This window comes from Pagrus major, chromosome 16 (genome assembly GCF_040436345.1).
Source record: "Pagrus major chromosome 16, Pma_NU_1.0".
Classification (NCBI taxonomy): domain Eukaryota; kingdom Metazoa; phylum Chordata; class Actinopteri; order Spariformes; family Sparidae; genus Pagrus; species Pagrus major.
Window position 1 is genome coordinate 18,867,241 of NC_133230.1, and position 17,318 is coordinate 18,884,558.

The 17,318-nt window shown below is 43.6% G+C and overlaps 1 protein-coding gene across 6 annotated transcripts in view; it reads left to right on the plus strand.

The window, feature by feature from the left end:
• Positions 1 to 17,318, plus strand: part of qkia (QKI, KH domain containing, RNA binding a) — a 73,223-nt gene continuing 55,905 nt past the window's right edge. For 3 of the 6 annotated variants that reach the window (XM_073484298.1, XM_073484295.1, XM_073484299.1), the window contains exon 1: positions 237 to 456. In XM_073484298.1, coding sequence (XP_073340399.1) covers positions 312 to 456 — 145 coding nt within the window. In that variant the 5' untranslated portion in view covers positions 237 to 311. Of the gene's footprint in view, positions 457 to 17,318 lie in introns of all 6 variants that reach the window. The other 3 variants (XM_073484300.1, XM_073484296.1, XM_073484294.1) reach the window with 3 other exon arrangements.

The following is a 17,318-nucleotide window of genomic DNA, read 5'->3' on the forward strand; positions in this document are numbered from 1 at the left end:
AGTGGTGGAATCGAACGTCCCCGAGCGCACACGGCGTAGAGGAGAGTACGGCGCACGAGTCTCTGGAAGGAAGATAACGGTCTCTTTTTTTGCCCCCTCTCCACTCAAACAGCAAGAACAAACCAAGCCTGAATTTTTTTTGGGGGGGTTTACAGAGTCTTCTCATCACAAGGAGGAGGGAAGCGAGGGATTGGAGCCGCAAGTTTTTTTTGTTTTTTTTCTTTTTTCATTTTTTTTCTTCTTCTCCTTTTCCCCCCCTAAAAGAGGATTCTGTGCGTCGCGGTGGTTTGTTCTCCGCTCTCGCCGCAAAGATGATGGTCGGAGAGGTCGAAGTGAAGGAGCGACCGAGGCCGAGTCCCGACTATTTGATGCAATTATTAAACGAGAAGAAGCTCATGACCAGCTTGCCGAATCTCTGCGGCATCTTCACACACCTGGAAAGGCTTCTCGATGAAGGTAAGCGGCGGTCTGGGGCGATGGGGTTGAGGTGGGGGGGGAGATACGTGTGTGTGTGTGTGTGTGTGGGGAGGGGGTGCGTGACCACGGCGCAGTCCGGTCTCCGAACGGCTTCGCTGGGCGTCCCTGCTGCAGAGCGCCCTAGCATTGTAGCATCGCAACACTAAACAGTCTTAACTTCCCCCCGATGTGCAGCTCGCGTCGGGGCGTCCCTGTCCTAGCACGCCCTAACTGTATAGCATGGCAACGCTAAGGTCCTAAAAACAGTCCCGAGTGAGTTTGTTTCACCTCAGACCACAGCGGGACGTGGATCTACGGAGTCCCGTCGCTAATGTCGGGCTTGCGCGGAGTTTGTCCCTGCACTCCTGACTTGGAGGCGACGAGACGAAAACTTTCTCTCGCTCACTTAGAGAGAGAGAGAGAGGAAAAAAAAGCCCGAGCTGTCTGTCAGTGTCAGCGTGTTAACAAAGGGGCGTTCGCGGAGAAGTTTCTGAGCACACTTTTTATTTGGGGAGGGGGGTTCGTCAAATACGAGTGTCGATTAAAAATTTTTTAGACGGGGCCCGATTCCCACATGTTCCACAGCAATTTAGCTCGGGTTAGCCACATTTTCAGCTAGCGAGCCTCGGGTGTCTGCGTTCCGCTGAACTCTTCAGGAATCAAAGTGATACTCAGCCGAGCTACGCATTTGTAAAATAAACACTTAACCTGGCGTTTTTCGGTAAATCGCGAGGAAGTGTTGGAAAACTTTCGCTTTCTGTGTTAGTGTCGGAGCTGTTGTGTTAGTTGTTGCCCAGCGGCCGAGCTTAAAAGCACGGAGGAATGTGTCTGCTTGTTGCCCAAACAATGGCCAGTGAGTTGCTGCCGGGAGGGGGGGAGTGCACGAAGATTATCACGGCCGTCTAACTTTTTCATTAAAAGGGGGGCACCGTTTTTGTTTGTCTCCCTTCGCTCGGACACTACAATATTTGTCCTCAAGCCGAGGGTATGTTTCTCTCGAATATATCCCCTTCCCCTGCTGCTGCAGTCGTCGTGTTTTTTTTGCCAGTCAAGCGTGCTGCTCTACCAAAATTGCGTCGCCTTTTGTCGGCGGCGCCGTCCAGACGGGGTTGTCCGTCTACATGTATTTTCTAGGCTTCGTCTCAGATTTTTTTCAGTACGAGCGGCGGCGCTGATAAACAAAGATTATTCGCCCGTTCATGTTGATAGTATCAATAACATAAGCTGGTCTAAGCGGAAGGTTGGACCTATGGTTTATGTAACTGAGCTGGGGACACTAGAGAGCGCCACAGCCCCCCTAGCAAGACTGTCCCCTTGTTGTGCTGTGTGTTGTGTCGGGCTGGACACCATGACACTGAGATGCTTAAAAATAATAGGCACCCTGACTACCTTCTTCACGGACATGGGAAGTGAAGAGCAGGGCAAACCTCATAGTTTCGGTCGCATGCCTGGATGAGTAGGCTCTGTAGTATGTAGCTGTTAAACCGGTCTGCAAAGATTTCCTTGCTTCCTTGATGGGAGATAAACAAGACACTTAAAACTTAAAGTGGATTGTTTGCTCCCCATCTCTCTAGAAAATTACAGCAATGAAGAAATAAATGTGTATGACATTTAATAAAAGTAGAGTAAGGTCAGACGCAGGCGATATTACAGTCAATGAAAATGCCACTTCAGTTTCTGGAGATGCAAAAATCTAAGCAGTTAATCAACATATCAATGTGTTTTGTCAAACAGCACGGCCACACATCTCCCAGCATGTGTGAAAATCTTTGCTTCCAGTGTTTAATTACGCTCCACACCCCATAAAAGCCTCACAAAAGAGGTATTATGGAGTTTTATTTTTAATTCCAAAAAGAGTCTGTCGGGAATAATGGGTGCGTTGATGTGTTCATTGAGGGGCGAGTCAGGAAGCGGACCTGTTTCCTTTTTTAATCCCTGCTCCCCTTTGCCGTCTCCCTGCCCCCACAGTCAGAGACACTAATAATCATCTGAACAGTAAAGAAAAGGGATCATGCACATGCTCATGTCTGTGTACCTCTCGCTTACTCCCAACAGCTCAGCCGTGCTGTTGTTGGCAAACAGTACGAGCTAACGAACTGAAAGCAGGGAAAGAAACAGATTTTTTTAGCTTGTGTGTGGTCAGCAGTGATTTTTATTTTTTTTACTGAACTACTATAATTCATCTTCCGCTTAGTGGCTTTTACTTTGTGGGGCCAATTAACAAAAATTCAGTTTGCAACCCAGAAAGACCAAAGTGCTGCATTGATGTTTTTTTTTTTTTAAAGATAGACCGTTAACCATAGAAAACCACTAAACTTAGTTTAATCACAATAAAAATGTTTAAAGTTTCTTTGTGTGTCTAGTGTTCTGGACTGTTTTTAACACGGCTGAGACATTGCACTATTTTTAGTTTTTCCGGAGATGAATTGTCTGACATTGTCACTACATGTAAAAAATGCGAAGAAAGGTAACAATAGGTCTTGTCACCTTTCTTCGCATTTTGTATTTGTTCCTTGTTCATATAACCCACCAAAGCTGTGCATTAAGTGCAGGACTTGGGAGCTGGGGAGTAAAGACGTGTGTTGAATGTAGCAGAAGTTAATTTAAACACATGAATAGACGCATTGTAAATTTTGCAACACTGATCCTAATTTTACAATCACAGATTTAATATTTTGATTCATTTGCTTCATGTCATCTAAAGGTCATTGAGCTGATGTCATCAATAAAGTGGTGCAACTGATTCTTACATCACTCTTCCTTTTTTTTTTTTTTTTTAAATAAAAGCTTTTCCAACATGTCTTTTGGTGTTTTGCACCATTTGGCTTTGGAGCAACTGGTTTGGTAGGGGTTCAGAAATCAATCCTGCAATGCCAGGCTGGTCCGTCGCCTCTATGCAGCCTTAAAATGTCCCCACCTCTGATGTTTAAGAAATCATGGCTAGGACACTCGCAAACCCCCAGCTTCAGTCTCACTCCTCTAAAACCTCACATGTCTGAGGTTTACAAGGGTTTCCACAGCACCAGCCCAAACTTTACCCTGCCGCCAGAAATTGCGTGTGTGTGTGATGAAAGCCGCCCCAGTGCAGAGGAGGCCTGTCTGACTGTCTGGTTCCTGTTAGGGGCTGTTTGCTTTGCCTTCCCCTTTGGACGGGGCTGAAGCTCAGATGCGATATATTTGAGGTCAGCCTACTCCCACTCCCTGTACCCGTACTGTTGTAAGCTGACCCCACCCAGAGTAAAACCGAGTGGACAATCTGTTCTTTTCCAATTGTTCCTAACATAAAAAAGAGAAGAAAACAGCAATGGTGTTCGTAAGGTTGTTCTCCAGTGTGCTTTATTGTTAATGTGTTACATTAGGTTGCCTGTGCAGTTCCAGAGAGCTCAGAAAAAATATTTAATTGTTTACTTTGTGCTTATTTTTTGTTAGATACTTGTGTAATAGGAAATTTCACGAGGACGAGGAACACGTTTTTTTGAGCTTGATATTTGACAGCAGTAAAGATAAACATCACACTTGGCGGCAGTTTCCAGTCAGACAGGAACGACCCCAGAAGGGAATCTTTAACTTGTGGCATTGTGGTGCGAGTTACGTTTGATCTAATAGTTATTTTGTTCGATGTGTGTTTGTGAAGTGTTCTCCTCGGAGTCTGTCGTGGGTACAAGAGGCTTCAGTTAATTCTGTCTCATTGACAGTGGGTGTCTTGTCAAGGCCACAAGAAGAGCCAAGGTGCTATATAAAAGGCTATTGATGCTCAAGCAGACGTAGAAACATAACCAGTCAGTGAAGAAAAAATGAAAAGGAAATACAACAAAGAGAAAGTTAAGGACTCCTAATCTGTCAACAATGCATCAGCCGCGTTGTGTCCTAGGGGACAAAAGCTTTTGTGTATTGTTGATTAAATTACAATGACAGCACTTCTCTTCTGAGAAAGTACCATTTCACAGTCTTAAATGTCATGAACATCTTAAATCCCTTCCCTTGTCAGACTTTAGTGTACCTAATAATAAGAGCAAAAATCTAACCAGTTACAGTTGAATTCCCTAAACTCTTTCTCAAATTGTCCATCTCACGATAAAATACCCCTCCGACAGCTGCACGTCTCCCTCACCCACCCAGTGCTTTGTGCATGTCTACACAGCTGTTTCCACGGCTGAAGAAAGCTGACACCACCCTGCTTTGGCTGCGTGGACGTCCCCGTAACGTTCCCAATATGTGTGTAGTCCCTCAAGGTCACTCTGGCCGACTGACAGCCCCCTTTTGAAATCCCCTTGCACTGCAGTTGTTCATCTCCCTGAGGTGACACCTGCTATGGAGTTTTTTTATTTCTCTTTACGATCTGCCAGCCAACAAGCTGCTTCAAATTGCTATATTTTCTCTTGGCAGGAGGAGACAGCCCATATAACATCTAGAGATGTAGCCTAGTAGTGAAGTGCTGGCGCTGTTGTAAGGTAGCGGAGCATAGGAGAAAGGGAGGTTTTTTATATTTTTGTTGTGATGAAGTGTGGCGAGGATTTCTATGGGGAACAGAATAGTCAGATTGATCTTAAAATATTTACTCCAAGCTCCCCTTAACTTTCCTTACAGGCTCATTTTTGAGTTTTGTTTGTATAATAGATTAAATGGTCTGTTGTTCCATCGCACATCGTGCATCATACCACTTGTACCCAGCTACAGAGCCCCCTTTGCCTGTACAGTTTTGTGTCTGCTTGTTTGTCTGTGTGCCGTGGTTTAACAGGACCTTCCCAGGAGAGCTGTCAGCGTTCGGAGGACAAACTGTCTGCTGTCCACTGTGGTGCCTGTGTGGAGAACTGGTCCTTTGGGAACAGCTGTTTAGAGAACAGATTTTGATAAATGGGAGAATGCGTTTGGTTTTGTACCTGGTGTCCCATATTTCTGTCAATCTGTCCAAACGGTTCTCCCCCTGTTTTCTTTGTCTGTCTGTGTCTGGTTGTTACAGCACTGTACTCTCCCGCTGTAGTTTGACCCTCAGCACAGGGCTAAACCTACACTAACCTCTGACATGCAATCAATTTAGCAGCTAACAAGATTGAGCACCGCGTACAAAGTAAGATACAGCTCAGAGCCGTGAGAGCGGCGATAGAGACTGACAGGAAGAGAGAATTGGGGGTGTTAGGCCAGGACTGTTGTCGCAAGCAGAAACCGGTTATACACCTCTCACCCCAACCCCTTTCTCTTCTCCCCACATTCTCTCCCAAAGCACCACTTATAAGCTGGAATTTAATTAACCACAAGCCATTCTGTGAGCTGGTTTACTGAGCCATCGCCACCAGTGAGAAAGCAGAATTGGAGGCTTTGTGCTCTCTTTCTCTGTCTGCCTCTCTCTTGCCCTCTTACAATCCCTCTTTCACAGTCTCTCCTCCCTGGTAATAAATTAGGTAGTGGCATAAGTTTGACAGGGTGAGGTGTAGGGGTTGCGACAGGACCCGGCATTGCCTTGCCTGTCTTCCTGCTGACGCGTCTCTGCATAGCCCCACCACAGTGCCTTTGTGATATTCCGTCCCTGTTCTAACTCCAACACCGGACCTGTCTTGCTCCCCTGGCCCCAGTCCAGCCCCAGCAACGCCACCCCCCAGCGGGTGCTGTGTGATAAAGTCGTCCAGCGACAGCTCTGGGCTCTTATCTCAGGCCTCAATCCCATGAGTGCTGGGGCCTCCTTATCACTGCTGCCTCTGCCTGGCCTCCTGTCTCCGTGCCCTGCTCTGCCTGCCTGGCTGCCTATCTGGCTTGCTGTCGCCAAAACTAAGTGTCTGCCCTTCTATTACTGCTGGCTGTTAGACAACACATTGCTGGGTGAAGTTTATCTCTCTTTGTTATTCCTGAAGCAGAGCAATCCCGCTAAAATGAACAGTGATAAGTTGAGCAGATGCACAGTGAATTTTACTGAAGAAGTTTCATTAAGAGGTTTCTGTCAAAGCGAGAGTCATAGTTCTGTGTGCTGATAAAAAGCAGTGTTAAAGAGGAAGATGACTTAAGTTATGTTGTAATAATTATGTCTTAACAGCTCCCTGACACAAACTTGTTCATTAAATTTGGTTGTTTATTCCTTTTTTTCCATAACCATGCCTTGACCCAAGATATATGAACTTTCACCCTTTTTTTCCTTCTTTTTTTGTGTCTCATGAAAAAAATTTGCGGGAAGTAACGCCCGTCTCAGACAGGAAAGGACTATGGGGAAGGCGAGTCAGTGGTTTGTTTTTCCCTCAGACAGACGGGGAGAAGGAGGGGGGCTGTTTTCTTGCTGTGGTGACAAGAGAAGCCTGCTCTTCTTTTGCCCTCTCCCACAGAGGTGGTTCTGTCTCCCATCTTTCTTTTGACTAATTTAGATTACACCATGAATCATTGCTCCTGTCCCTCCTCCGCACATTTGTGTGGATACTCAACACATACACTATTTCTCAGTATATTCCTCAGTTAGTGTATGTGTGCGTGTGTGGGGCCCCACCCTGTTGCATTTTTGGAGTGCTTCAAATAGCTTTCCCACCTCCCTCGCTCATAGTAGTTCCCTTTAATGCCTCACTCTTTCTCTTTCTATCTTCGTTTTTAAGTCTCTGAACAGTCACAACAGATATTGTGTATTTTCGGGAATCGTACCAGAAATATTTGTCACCGTTTTCTCTTCCCTTCCCCATTTTTTTTAATCATAGAAAGGAGGTGAAAAAAAATCTGAATGCCCACTCTGTTCCTCTCTAACTCGCCCACCCCACTGCATTCATTTTCTCTCTCCTTTCACAGGAGGAATGGCAGCCGAGCGTTGGCAGCCGGCTCAGGAATTTTACCGGGAGCACAGTCAGAGCACTTAACCTCCAGCCTGGTGTTTGTTTTCCCCACACACTCTCGCATAGTGTGTTTTAGCTCTGCGTAATGTGAGGCATAGGAACTTCTACTTTGCTGCATATATCTTTAAATGTTGAATGGATAATTCGCTGTAATGTGAAGAGTATTTTCTTCACGGCTGGCACTAGCAAGCTCTTTTCCACTGAGTAATGTAGAGCAATTGGTAAGTTAGTAACCCAGTAATGTTTTCTTAAACCGTCTCTTATTTTCAACCACCTCCAAACCCACTGGGCCACAGTCACTAGCCCCTTCTTCTTTCAGAACACCCCAGTGGCTCAGTCAGTCTGTGGTCTGCAGCCTTTACCTTGGTTTCACTAGTTGCAGGCTGGCCGATAAATCAAAGATGAATAATTTACCTGTCCCTCAGCAGCCTGTGTTGTTTCTGTAAGGCTTGGCAAGAGCAGGCGGTGCTGCCATAACCTTCCCTGAGGGCCACAGAAAGTGAGGTGGCAAGAGGAGAGAGAGATTCCTCTGTAGCTTTCTGCCTTCAATTATCAAGTGCTGGGAACTCCAACCTTTACCAGTCTCAGCTGCTTCTCTGTCTCTTCAGCTTTAACACATTTGCAGTCCTTAGCTCTCAAATCCATGTTGTAGTATTCATAGTACTCCTGTTGCTCTTTTCTGATCTCTTGATATTGTTTAAAAAACAGTAAAAATGTTCAGTTTAACCACAAAAAGCTAATGCATATTTTGTTAAAAGTGGTTTCTTTGCATTAAATTGTAGCTAAAACTGAACTTATGGAAGTGTAACCTTGTCTTTGATACATCTGTTAACAAGCCTTCATGGGTCTGGGTTTCACGAAAGAAAGTGATATTGTTTGGTCTGTCCTTAACATTTATGCTAAAGAAATGGTTTGAAAAGGGCTGCTCTCACAATAACGCTTCAGTTTGCCAATCATGTTTTGTTTGTAGTTTACCTAAGGCAGTCGCTGTGCAACTGGCTCTGTATCTTGAATGCTGATGATGTCTTGTAAAGATGTTTACTACTCCATTTTTAGATTGTGCTGTCCCTTAAGATTTCCCCGGTCTTACTTTGAATGAAATTGACGTATTGTGTGAAAATCTGTTTAGCATATGTTGTTTTTTTAGCACTGATGAGAAGACATTATTGTCAGCATTGTTACAAACATCTGTAAATGTTTTAGTTTGATGTCAAGGTAGTAGCAGTAACAATAACCCCAACAGGACAGTTATTTTAGTGTCTATAGGATCAAACATTAGAAAACATTAGATGGTACTTAAACACCCTTTGTACTCTACTTTATAATGCCTTTGTCTCTTGCACTTTATTGCGCCTAATTGCTAAATCTGTTTTAAAGACTGTGACAGGTGTGATCACATGTCAAGTGTGTTAAGTGTAAATGAGGAGCTTGGCAGTAGGGGCAAAGTGAGTGGCCTCAGTGCAATCACACTGCAAGTTTTTCTGTGAGAAAAGACCTCGTTCCACACTGCAGCTATTCAGGTCCATTTTGACCCCCTGTGTCAGCCTACGTGACTCTGAATCACCCTTGTCTGATCAAACTGTCTAAACTTGTCGCTGCTTATAAACGATTACCCAGATTCTGTTACTACACTACATATTTTAGCGTATTAGCTGTCAATGAGAAACATGGTGAACAGAAAGGCACCGCCACATTGTTCCTGTGCTGTGAAAATGGAGGCTGAAAAAACAAGGATGTACCGATTACATATGAACCACAATCCTGTCCGCTGTCCATTTCTCTAAAATGTTTCCAAAAATATTTTAGTGTGCTGTCTAGCTGTAATATGATATTGTTTGTTAGTAGCTAAAAATGGACTCCTAGCCAAACCAAGCACTGCCCAACTCACAGTACAGTCACCCATCAGCGGGAGTGTTTATTGGTCCGTTGTGGCGCAGTGCGTTCTGGTTGATGGAGGTTTTCTTCCTTTTGCGCAAAAGGTAATGCCACAGCCTTTTTTCTTATGTAGCACCAATTTCAAAAATATTTGTTTCTTTCTACTGCAGACACAGCCCAGTTTTTATGTGGTGAAATACTTCTTTAAGTCATCACATCAGACAGAGGTTGCAAGTAGCAAACCTTGTTTTGCTATCTGCTTGTAGTGATTGAATTTATGCTGGGGGAAGTTTTCACAGATTTCCTATATGGAGCTGTCACTTATATTCACATAGGTTTTTAATCCACTGTCCCCTCTATGTATTCAGCAATGTTTCAATTGCTTGAACATGGTCCTCTCTTTCTCACTGATGTGTCACACATAGTGAGTGTCTAGCCTAACTGGAATTACATGTGTTGCACAGTTGTGTTTTACAGTGGCTGTCTGCCCTGCAGCCTTGTGCTGTAATGTAAAACATGATTTGCTTAGCATAATTTATGCCCATGTGCTACACCCAAAGTATCAGCACATAAATGAAGTCAGAATTGTACAAGTGCAAATGGAACAGTTTTGTGTTTGTTCTGTTTGGTTAGAGTTTGTCACTGCTTGTCTGTTTGTGATGAGGCTTAAGTCTGTCTGTCCTTATCAGTTCAGTGGTTGGGAGGAGATTACAGAGCAGAAACAATGGGTGGTTTTGTATGATTAGGCTTTAATTGGTGAAACAAAGAGGCTCTTTAGCACCGTGTGTAACATAGGAAAGACTGGCATAAAAGCCCACAGATAGCTGGCAGGAAAGAATGTGCTGTGTGTATGAAAGGGTTAGCGAGCATGAGCCTCATCCCTGCTCAGTTGATTGATTGTGTTCGCTGAAAGGAAAAAGGCGAGCAAGGCTGTCGAGAGCGAGGGGAGGATGGTGAATGTGATAAAGAACAGTGGGGGGAGACAGAGGATTCCTATGCGCTGCGAATGAGGTCATCTGGTTGGTTGTGAGGAAGGTCACTGACCCCTCCCTTAGCTCCACACTCCACCCCTCTGTCTCTCCATTCCTCCCCCTCAGCTAATGATACACAATGGCTTTTTGTGCTTTAATGGGCCAGGCGCACACATTGGGTCATTCCTACCAGTTCACATAGAGGAATGCACACAAGTGCTGTCTGTCAAACAAGCCCCATACATTGCAATGCATTTATCACTTGTTTTATTGTCTTAGCTGAATGTACAGTACTAAATAAACTGTTCTCAGAGCAGCTGAGTGATGTGGTTTATGCAATCCAGATCCGCCTGTTTATACTGTTGCTCTCACAGTTGAATAGTGATAGTGGAGACAACTTGGAGCATGTTGAAGAGATCTTTTGTAATCTTTGTCTTATATTGTTGTTGTCTAGAAAAGGTATTTGCAGTGTAAAGCTTCAAGCCAAATGAACAACTGAATGTTGTTGGGGTATATTGTGTGCGTGTGTGGGTGCCTATTTCCTTTTGTATTTTGTCCTTGCAGATGTTGCCCTTTATTACTGTACAGCTAATGAAACAACATACACATCATTATATGGAGTATATGATGAATGCACCACATGTGTTTTGGTGGTGCTACAATCAATCAAAGTCTTAGGTTGTTAACCTATAAAATCTCTACACCAGAGGCATTTACATCCAGATTGCAAGAACACCTCCATTAAGAATCCAGTTTTATTTGACTTCAATTTGATGTTGTTTATCAATTTATTTTATCAACGAACGGACACCAAAAACACAGATACCGATAATCAGCCCATCTTAACACCAAATGCAGGATTGGTCCTGGATCGTGCTTTCAGATAACAAACCTTTTTAAAAAGCAAGATATGGAAAAATGAAAAATAAAGTTTTATTTTTATTTATATATATATATTTATTTATTTATTTATTTATTTATTTATTTAAATATATATAATATAAAAAGCAAGATATGGCCTTTTTTTGTAGACCTGCTCAAGACCATCCCTAACCACACGACCTCAACATTTTTCCCTATGGAACTATGGTCCTAAATACTGGGGCTTGAACTCCGGATGCATCTGACATGAGAAGTCTTGATCGTATCAATGACTAAAATGTAGCTCACAAGTAGTAAATTAAAGTGACACTGTCGGTAACTTACAGCTGTGCAGAGACATTCCTGCTGCCATGTTTGACAGGTTACACAACAACTGATTTTAGGTTAAAAAACGTTATTATAGAATGCACAACCAGCTGGCATAGTTGACCTGTTTCTCTCTAACACGGAGGTGCTGCTCCCGTACACCTCAGCCTTAACTTCTGCCATCTCAGCCCAGCGTTGTAGGAATGTTGCTCATAAACAACTTACAAGGTGCTTCTTTATTGGTGTCTCAGATAAGATTACAGCTGCTCCTGTCTGGTGCATATATTTACTTGCAGGACGTGCCTGGACAAGCACACTGACATGAAACGTAGTGGTAAAAACAAATTGCCATAATTTGGATTTTGAATATGTTTGTGATTGCATGCATTGTGTTGGTTGGTTAAATGATTTATTGTTAACGTTAGTGGTCTCCCAGGGAAGGTTAAAGGCAGCTGTGGGTGGACAGTGTGTAGGCACAGCAGGTGAGACAGGTGTGGGCATGAGCAAGGTGCCAAGGTGCCAGCTGTTGTTGACACCTTAAGGTGAAGAATAGTCTGCCAGGAGATGGACTTGTCTGTCTCTGTCCCCTCTAATCCTTCTCTCCTTTTCCGTGTTCCACCCCTACGCCATTTCTTTGAGAGTATTTGTCTGACATGATTGTAGGTTGTTTGGGATGGGAGCTCTTCCTGCAACCTTATTTCTATTGAGTGTCTGACACGTTTGATGAACCAGACCTTGGTTATATCCCCGCTCCTCCTCCCTCATCACCATGTGTATAATCCCACTCTTCCTGTCGGCACACTTGCATACACGGTTTGATTTCTCCCTCTTACTTCAGTCTTTCTGTCTTAAACATATACTTGTATCCCTCTGATCTGTCTCTTGTTGTTTTCCAAAGGAGAAAAACAGTATCTGTTCTCTCAAGGGGGAATGACTCATTTTTCCTGGCTTTTCCTTTTTACCTATTTATTTTAGCAGTGTGACTCTACAGTTCCCGTCACCCTCTGCCTTTCAATCCCTTCTCTCATCTCCAGATTTTTCTTCATTCGCTCCGTCCTTCCATTTGTTTTCTCTATTGCAGCTTCCCTCTCTACTCGTATGTGTGGCAAAAATCCAGCCTTGGGGCTACATTGCCTCTTTCATGTGAGGACCAGTGGTGACATTAAAGGCCCGCTACGTGGTCTGTCGGTTTGCATCAGCTCAGCTCTCACCGTCTGCGCTCAGGAGGACCCTAGTATGCACTTGGCGCGCCACTCGATCACTCCCAGGCTCAAAACCTCGGTTGGTAGAGAACAACATGCCTGCACCCGTTGGATGTAATTGTGCACATGTATATGCACTCGTAGATTTTGTTAAGCTCTCACACCCAAGCGCTTTGAGGCAGATCAATGTTAAAGGCTTAAGCGTAGTGGAAGCTTGGTTAATGACAGTCGAGTCTGTGACTCTCCCTCTCTTCCCTTTATGACACTCTGACCCAGTTGTTACAGCCCCTCCAATGTTTGTTTTTTAAGTGCTCTAAATAGTACATTCAGCATGACTTGGCAGACAAAACAGATCAAACAGATGATCTCCAGGACCAGACAACCAGACCAAACACAGCTAAAGAGCAGATCTGAAGATCAGAAGGGTGTAGGTCAGGGGGAGTCTTTTCCTCTTCCTTTCATTGTCAATCTTAATATCTGGAAGTGCATCAGACACTCAGAGAGGTCTTCAGCTGTTTGTTCTTTATAGAGAATCAGTATGCACTACTGTTCACAATCCATCCATGGATACTTGGCCCACAACAATTGACGTTCTGGCACAAGACCATGCATATCCATCCAGATATTTAACACATTGCTTGTATGTCTAATTTGTATTTTACAAGAGTAGGTGTTTGAAGTGGTAAGATTCGGATCCTGGAAACATGGTATGTCAGACTGTGAGGACAATGAAGAGCCAGCACAAAGACACAACAACAGCTGTGATGTGAGTCTATGTGTTGTCACACCCAGGGACAGACTTAGTGGCTGTTGGACTTGATCTTAAGAAGGTAGCTGCAAGTCCCAGCAGGCCCTGTGCCTGGAGATGAAACAACAGCTGACACACACACACACATACACTTTGTGATGTAACCTGTTTGACTGTGTGTTTAAAACTCATGTCCAGCCCAGGGATTTTCTGCATTGAGTATTTAAGCCTAGCTCAAAGATGGATCAGTCGGCTGTAATGCCACCTGCAAAAAAAACTTTGGGGTGTAATGAGAGGGGAACATAGTTAACAGTAAACAGGATACACTACCAAAGTAGCACTAATTCTCACTTAAATATTGCCAAGAAATTTCGGGAAAGTAGAAAGGGGTTGATTCAACTCTATGGTCACATGACAGGCTTTAGTTTGTGGTGATGCTGAATTGTTTTGCATTATACTGAGTGGTGTTTAAGGCTGCATCTCACAATTATGTGCATTGTCGATTATTTGGTCAATTAAACAATTAGTTGTTTTGTCTATAAAATGTCCGAAAATGAAGTGTTTCCCAGCGCCCAAAATTACATCCTCAGATAACTTGTTTAGTGCACAACCCAAAGATATTCGGGGTTTTTTTTTTTTGTCATAGAGAATCTGAGAATTTTGACTCTTTTTGAGGAGTGCAGAAACGAGAAAATATTAATGTTTAAGAAGCTGAAATCAGAGAATCTACTCAAACCGAGTAATTGTTGCAGCTCTGGCAAGGTTCCAAATGTTCTCCACTTCATATATATTACTAAGGGTAGACTGCATTATTTTTTTGCCAGGTCTACCTAGCTGTTAGCTAGCAACCAGTGAGGGTAAATTGAAAATGAAAGATGACATTGAGCTGTCTTCATCAAAGCATTTTCATTGAAATGCAATCCAATACACCAAGAACACAACAGCATGTGTAGCACCATGGAGTTGAATCAATGCCTCTCTGGCACACTCTTATCAACACCTGAATATAAGGCGCATAAAGGTATGGAGATATTGCAGGGCTGTATTTTATTGCATCAGATTATAACAATGTTTTCTTTGTAATAGTTTAACTACAGCCTATTTAAACTGAAGCATGTGTTAACACAGAACAACTCACTTTTGTTACTGATAGTAATTAAGATTATTGAAGATTATTGAATTGAAGCTGCCGTGCTACCTGGGGAAGTTGAGGCTAACAAGGCCTTGCACATCTGCCTGTTTCCATTTATTGTCCCTCTTGAATAAATCAAGTTTCAGTAGCTGACAAAGTCTTTGACGTACCATCTTTGTCTCAGGAACACCCCCTTGCTCTAGGTCAGTGTTCAGTTTTAATTTTGCCGTCTGGATAAATGATGAGCTAGTGTATGACTGACACTTGGTCACAGAAAATAGGATTGAAGACAGATTGCTAACGAACAAGTTCTCACTCAGTTTCTCTCCCTGTTTAGTGACATCGGTGCTTTCTTGTTGTAATCAAGAGACATCATTCCCTGATAATGAGAGAGGGGAAGGAATGTGGTGGTTCCTCATTCTGTCACACCCCCACCTACCAAACACATATTAAATAAGAGATTTTTTTTGCCCAGTCTGTTTGTTGACATACTCAATACTACACTTCTGGCAGGCTCCTGCTGCTCCCATCTGTTCCAAGCCAAAAATCACTAGAGTCCCAGTTGATTTTGAAGGTTTACTGTTAAAATGCAGCCCATGTCGTATCCTTTTTCTGTTTTGCCAGTAAAACTAGGGCTGCAACGAGCGATTATTTTCATTATTGATTAATCTGCCAAAAATACTTTTCACGACTAATCGAGCCCAAAGTGACTAGAAATTGCTTCTCCTGTCCAGCTAACATTCCAAAGACTTTGGTAACGTGGGTAAAAATTACCCATTGTATCAGAGGTGAGAAATCAAGTTTAGATCACATGTAGTCATGAAGTCAAAAATCTTTTTTTGAACCGATAGTTGGGAGTATGAGAAATTCCCTTCTTCCCTATTGGTTGTGATCACTGTGGTCTCCTTAGTTACAGGGGTGGGGACAGGAAGCACATTGCATGTTATCTCCTCCTGTCACACTGACAGCCAGAGCCTTTCCTTCCGCCCTCTTCTCTCTTGTTTCCTCTCCTGACAGCTGGACCTTTCCTGGCATTGTTGCATGACGGACGAGGCAGCTGTGTGTCGGAGTAGACGCAGTTAAGATGTGCTTAATAGATTAATAGTGTTCAGTGCTTTTTGATCCTCTGATTTATGGTCTACAGTTTAAGCTAACCGCTATTCGGCATAGCTCTTTGGTCACCCTTTGCGGGATAGTTTTTCCTCTTATCCAGCAACTGATATGAAATGTCAAACTTTCAAGCCCCATCTAAGCAGTGGGCAAAGGAAAGGGATTACCCCCTTTCCATAGGCCAGAGGAAGTCAACAGAAACTGGGTACAAGGACTGCTCTTCAGTCCGCAGTCATACACCCCATCAGCATGCATCCTGACTCTTCATCCTGTTATTCTTCCCATTCCTTATCTCGTATTCTCACATCTTGTCGAGCTCACAGCATGCATCCTGTGCTTCATTTTCCACAGCAACCCCTGCATTGTTGTGGGTGTGTGAGTACGCCTATGCAAGTGCGGAAGGATGCATGTTTGAATAAGTGTGCCTGAGGTCTCAGTGGATAAAAGGGATGTGTTTCTAGATGCCTTGGTAGCATGTGTACATCCACCAAAACGCTGACAGTAGAGTTAAACAGGTTAAAGCAGAGTGAGAGAGGGATTCTTGAGTAGCACCTAATAGCACTGCTCAGGTCTCGCTTTTGTTTATCTGCCTGATTTTACTGGCAGGTAAGGTCTGTGAAATGAGGTCCCATGAGATGCAGAAGAACCAACAATCTGTTTGGTTGTTTTCTCACACGCTTTGTTCATGCTTTGAGCGTGTGTTTGTGTTCATACTAATTAATCCACCAGTTTTGACGGCTCCTGTCATAAATAAGCTTTTTACTATGCGTGGAACCGTACAGAAACATGTTTATATCTCAAGGAAGTAAGAGTTTGGCTTCTTCCTTGTATTGTAGCCCAGATGAGGCAAGCTGTTTCTTTTTTCTGGCAAGATTTGTGAAAACCATTTTCAGCTCATAAGGCCAACTCTTAAAGCCAGCCTGTTAAATGACTATTGCTGTGGCTTCCAATTTAACGCTACATATCCCCCCCCCCCCTTTCAGATGGTAAAAGCAGCAGTAAAATAGCCTATCTTTGCTTGGTATTTTAGAAGGAGTCTGAGTCTGCATTTGTGTGCATTAGGTTGGCTGTTTCAGCTGAGCTAGGGTATTGGGCTGCTTTAAAAAGGTGAAGCGTGGAGAGCGAGAGAGGAAGTATTAGCACAGAAGTCTTGCTTCTGCTGTGCTGGATTAGAACATTTTTTCGCAATCGCTGAATAATTAGAAATATTATGAAACTACCCTGAGAAGGAGCTTTTAGCATTCTGTTAACTACCACACTTACATTCCACGGTGCTTCCTGTAAGGGAATGGCATTGGTGGGAGTGTGTAAAGGAAAGAAAACTGTTTCTGCATCTTTCTGCCTTCCTCACTCACCCTGGGGTGCCTCCCTCAAGTTTGAATGTGTGCAAGTGTGCACGCACTCACACGTTTCACCCCAGGATCCTGTTGGAAGTCCCCCCATGCAGAGAGTAATGAACGTTGGCCCCTTGCGGCAACCATTAAGAGTAAGCCATTATGGTTCAGTATCGAGCCAGCCCTCCCTGCCAGTTTCACCTCACTCTATGGTAGACCCCACTGAGTGCACAAAACTGGCACTCCTATGGCTCATTGAGCTGCCAGCGTGCCCCCCCACCAGCACACAGTCCCATAAAGCAGTTCCACATCATCAAATGTGATGATCCCCTGTTCTAATTTTAGTCTGAAGTCTTAATAGCTCAGCAGATACTGTCTCATTTAACTGTAGTGCTGTGAGTGAGGAGGAGAAGATGGGTTTTTGCTGCAACTTTTTAGGAATCATGTCACTTATTTACTGCAGTATTTTAGCTACTGTGGCTGAAAGGCTAAATGTGACTGA